Source organism: Arachis stenosperma, chromosome 3 (assembly GCF_014773155.1).
Source record: "Arachis stenosperma cultivar V10309 chromosome 3, arast.V10309.gnm1.PFL2, whole genome shotgun sequence".
In the NCBI taxonomy this organism is placed as follows: Eukaryota; Viridiplantae; Streptophyta; class Magnoliopsida; order Fabales; family Fabaceae; genus Arachis; species Arachis stenosperma.
Genome location: NC_080379.1, coordinates 3,785,536 through 3,790,636, shown reverse-complemented (window position 1 = coordinate 3,790,636; position 5,101 = coordinate 3,785,536). Strand labels below are relative to the sequence as shown.

General features: G+C 32.1%; 1 protein-coding gene across 4 annotated transcripts; it reads left to right on the top strand.

Annotated features, from left to right (window-relative positions):
* The first annotated feature begins 394 nt into the window (after window positions 1-394).
* LOC130970535 (uncharacterized) lies at window positions 395-4,037 on the top strand. Of its 4 annotated transcripts, none has more exons than XM_057896648.1 (7): window positions 395-707; window positions 1,066-1,197; window positions 1,330-1,401; window positions 1,512-1,545; window positions 1,632-3,210; window positions 3,466-3,550; window positions 3,708-4,035. In XM_057896648.1, the coding sequence occupies exons 2-7, from the start codon at window positions 1,118-1,120 to the stop codon at window positions 3,739-3,741; spliced, it is 1,884 nt and encodes a 627-aa protein (XP_057752631.1). In that variant the 5' UTR covers window positions 395-707; window positions 1,066-1,117; the 3' UTR covers window positions 3,742-4,035. The 4 variants fall into 4 exon arrangements, with proteins under 4 accessions (XP_057752631.1, XP_057752633.1, XP_057752635.1 ...); XM_057896650.1 differs by having other exon boundaries at window positions 532-707; window positions 1,076-1,197; window positions 3,708-4,037; XM_057896652.1 differs by having other exon boundaries at window positions 610-707; window positions 1,054-1,197; window positions 3,708-4,037.
* The last annotated feature ends 1,064 nt before the right edge of the window (window positions 4,038-5,101 follow it).

Here is a 5,101-nt window from a genome sequence, read left to right as displayed (position 1 = left end):
AAAATCTAATTTGGTTTGAATTTTTTATTTAAAACCAATTTTTATAAAGAGTGAATACCCCACCCGGCCTGACAATTATCTCGAAAGAACAACGAGGCCCTCAAGAAAAAAAAAAACCCAACCCGGCCTCTGATATTTTTTTGGGACTGATTAGTCCTTGTGAAAAAAAAAAACAACATTAACTTTTTTTGGCACAAGATCCTATAAAAACAAATCTCAGGAGCTGGGTTGGTATTTTTTTTGTCAAAGACCTCGTTATTTCTTGAGGTAATTGTCAGGAATTATTTTAGATTTTTCTTTTATTAAATGATTTGGATTGGATTTTATTTTAAAATCCAAAATCTGAATATTTTTTTCCAGCCCTAACTAAAACGATGCTGTTTCGATTCTTTTCCGAAAAAACAAGAAAAAAAAAGCCTTTAGCAGTTGTACCCCAGCCCCTAGCCCCTTCCTTCAGATTTCAGAAAGCACTCAGCGGAGTGAGCCTGTGCCCCTGCAACCCTAGCCTCCACCGCCGCCGCAGGGAGTGATCCATTGCCGCAGGGAGTCCCACTCAGGGGCTTCTCTCTTCCTCCTGTCGGCGTTCTCGAAGTCTCCAACCCCTGTTAGCTCTCCGACTCACCAATCGCAGGCGCGCAGCTTCTTCGTCTGCTCTCTTCTCGCCGTCGTCTTCGTCTGCGGACTCCGCTCGCCGTCTCAGACCGAAGGTCAGTGCTCACTGCTCACTTGTTCTTCGTTTTTTTAATTTTTTTTAATGCTCTGCAAATCAAATCGCAGGATGTTGATTATTGAATGTTTTGTGATTTTATTTAATGATTAATTGATTATTTGATTAATTGATTATGTTGATTAATTGATTATTTGATTTTTGCATAGTGATGTGCTGTGCTGTTTCCTTTTGTTAATTAAGATAGCTGCTGCAACCACAAAAATTCAATAAAGTTGCTGTATTTTTGTTCTCTTTCGTTCTTCTTTTTCTTTATTTTTTTAAATGGTGTAAAAATTATCCATATTCGGATCCCGCATTCTCAGTTTGTAAAATTTCTGCTGAAGTTTTCTTTTTAGGGTTCAAAAGCAGCGACGGCATATTGGAGCAGTGATTACTGCTAATACAACAATGAAGTTTGATAAAACCGACGCACTCTCAATTTTTTCTGAAATTAAGAAGCAACACAAGCATATTAAGCTTAAGAGGAGGTAGTTACATTAATTTCTCAACTTCCCCCTCCCTTCATCCTTCCCGTGTTAATTGTGATTTTAGTTTCCAATTAGATTGAATTCAGCTTTGTTAATGTTAATATTAGTTAAATTAATATAAAAATATTGCAGGTTTTTGTTGGCCTTTCCACCCACCAAATCTGAGAGAAGAAAATTGAAGAAGTCCGAATTTTTCCAAAAGGAGTGAGTGCCTCTATTTTATTAATTACTTCTTTTTTACAGTATCAGGTTCAATTGTAGGTTTTAATAATTTATTTTTATTTTTATTATTATTATTATCATTTTGTCTGCAGGTTTTTGTCCGAGTCTTTACTCAGGGAAGATGATGTAAGTGTGCCCTCGGTTATCTATTGTTTACAGCTTACTTGCATTGCTATTTGAATGATGAATTGACATTTTAATGTCAATTTCAGTTATTTTATGATACAGTAAGAGCTCGTGTTGAAAGTGCCTTTGGAGTATCCGATGTCGGAATAGATGATGATATTCTTTTGGATGATATGCATTTGATTAACATGCCCAAAGTGAAACTGAAAAGGTTGATATTATCGGTCCTTGATAATTTGTCCACCAAGGGACTATACCTTCTTGCAAAGATTGTTGCGGATGGCTCAGTCAAGTGTGAGAAAACTCGTCACAATTTGAAGCAAACTGTCAAGGGTTCTCTCTCAAGTGCTCTTGGTAGCAAAAGGCTTAATCACCGTCAGCTGGAAAGTCGTAAACAGATTTTTCATCTTCTCAGCAATCCACAGCAATTCCGAAATAGGTGTGAACCTTTTTCTGTGTTAAAATCTGAATCTTGTTATGCTGCTGCAGTGAAGGTACTGCGTCGGCTTGAGAGTTTTCCTTCTAAAACCTTGATTGCAATGTATAACAAACTTAAGGGAGTGAAATGCACACATCAGTTACAACCCTGTAAACACGGTTGGGGACGAAAAAAACTTATCAAGCTAGTGAACAAAACCTGTAGGGAGATGTTTTTTCAACTTGATAGTAAAGGTGATCTACAAGAGCCATTAGCCAAAGCCATGGCAGTAGCAGACTTATCCCTAAAACTGACACTTGGTCGGGACAAAATATTTGCAAGAGAATTTTACCAATTCCCACCTGATATAAAATCATTGCAGACTAATATAATGAATGCTATATGGTCTGTTAAAAATGAAGTTACATTACCAGTGCTAAGAAATTTACAGCTTCTGATAGAACCCGAGGCCAAAATATCAAATAGGAGCTTAAGGACAGCTTTTGTTAATCTTTTGACCGAGTTTCTATTTGAGTGTGTTGATATGGATAGCATCCCAAAGTCTCTATCACATATCATTGCTGTTATTCATAAGAATTCAAAGATCACAGACAATGTAGTATTCAGTAGGAAGTATATTGACAAAGAAGTTGACTACATACTAGGTATAAGTGCCCAGACAAAACAGATTGTTTTGGATTTGTTGCCTGACCATGGATTTGATCAAGACTTTAAAGATGCATATGGGGAGGAATTGGAAGAAAGTGATGATAGTGACAGTGGTGTTGATGATGATGATCATGATAAACTTAATGAGGATAGAATATATTCAAACTATGAAGCAGAAAGTATTGGGGATTTTGCACCAGTTTTGTTTCAATCCTCTACTTCCATTAAAGAGGAAGATGTTTCATTCTGTCCATCTACAACCAGTGGGAGGTTTTGTGGTGCTTCACCCGACAGAGAATATATTGTCAACAAACCTGCCTTACATGAATCAGGTACCGACGTAGTTATGAGAGACTCATCTTGCATGTCTTGTGAGGAAACAGAACCCACCTCCACTAAGCAAAGCATCGAGAGGAACCAATACCTAGCCATCCAAGATGCTTGTGATAAGACAAGTATGCTTGCATATAATCTTGTAGGTCATTTATTGAAGGAATTTGCCATAATTGAAGGCCTAGATATAAAAGCAAACCAGAGATTATACCTCAGCAGTGATAATCCAATTGAAGATGTCCAAGGTATTAAAACTGCCTGCTTTTTCTTTTCTTAAGAGGAAAAGAAAAATAAGTAAGACTTCTGCATTTTACCTGTTATGATGATGAAAATAACTTTGCTATTATTTTTTTGCTAATTTGGCGACCATATTACTCCATTTTAGAATATGTAATTTTCAATTTTTCATCCATTACTATCTAACACATTTGATTAGTGTTCGCATCCTGCTGTGAGAATTGTGTAGTCAATATTGATTTTCTCTTTTCTGTTTCATACAGAAACGGAACATTTCTCATCTCGGAACACAGAAAGTTTAGCTGTCATTCAAGTAGTTAAAGAGCTGGTTCCAGCCCTTCCAGATAGGTATTTTTTTTCCGTCCCTCGTTTATGATGTATTGATGGCATTATTTTAAGTGTTGTAAACAATGTGATATTTTTCACCTAGACGATCCTCTTGTTGCAAACTTCTAACAAGCCGAATTTGTGTATTTTTTGTTAACTAATGATATGTGAACTGCAGTGCCATGGAAAAACTGAAGATATTGATGAGCTGATACTGTGAACTTCTACTCAACAAAAGCATTCTGAAATGGTTTCTCATTTGGATCAAGCTTTACTCAATAACTCAACTTCTGAGTTTGTTTAGCATGAGATTTACCACTTTGTCTAGTGTTTTCTACATATGGCCCTGCAATTAACTGCAAGCAGCATATTTATTTGATTTTATATTATTTTTATTTTTATTCACTTAAGTAGTAATTTTTATTTTTTTTAATTATATTTAAGTATTATAGTACAAATATAAAACTGATAGATGAAATACAATTTTAAATATAATATTGCAATAGTTGAAATTAACATTCAATTTTTTTATTTTATTTTTCATGATTCACAATAAGACTATGCATTTTCAATAATATTAGAACGAAATGATATTAAAAATGTAAATGGTTGAAAGGAAAAAAGAAGTGATATATGGATAATATAATTAATGAATATAATTAGACTAAAAAAAGAAAAATTAAAAAGGAATTATAAAGGATATGATATATAATTAAAATTAACATTTAATTTTTTTATTTTTTTTTCACGAGTCACAATAGTACCATATATTTTAAACATAACATAGTTAAATGATATTAAAAAAATCTAATTAAATTGTTGAAAGAAAAAAAATGATATATAGATATAACTAATGAATATAATTAGACTAAAAATAAAAAAAAAACCTTAAAAAATTATAAAAGTATAGAATTTTAGGAATTTATTACCTAATATATGTTTAGCAAACTAAAAAAGGAGTTACGGTCAACAACCGAATTTTTTCAATACTTGTGTCAAATATTAGTAAGAATGAAGGAAAAAGAATAAATAGCATGATATTATATAAAAAGAGGAGATAAAAAAGAGATGTGAAGTGAAGTTGATTTATATGGAAATATAAAAAAGAATAAGTATGAAAGAAGATGATAAATTATGTTTTATTATTTAATTTATACATATTAAAGAGAAATAATATTAACATTGAAATCATCTAGTATCTTATATAAAATTAAAGAGTAAGAGAATATAAAAGTATAAAATAACCTAAAAAAAAAATAAATGATATAAGAAAGAGAAAAAAAAATAAAGAAAAATGTGTTGTAATGTTATATAATAATCATAAGAAAGAGTGAGTATAAAAGAGGATGAATTATGTTTATATCTAATAAAGAAAAAATATATTAACATTGAAGGCATATAGTATCCATATAAGAGGAAAAAGTAAGAGAATATAAAAATTATAGAATAACTTAAGAAGAAAAATGAAAAAGAATCCTAAACTATAATAATAAGGCAAATGAGAAGTAGAGATACAAGATTTAAAAGTAATTCAATTAGAAATAAAAAAAATTAAAAAGTAATTCAATTAGA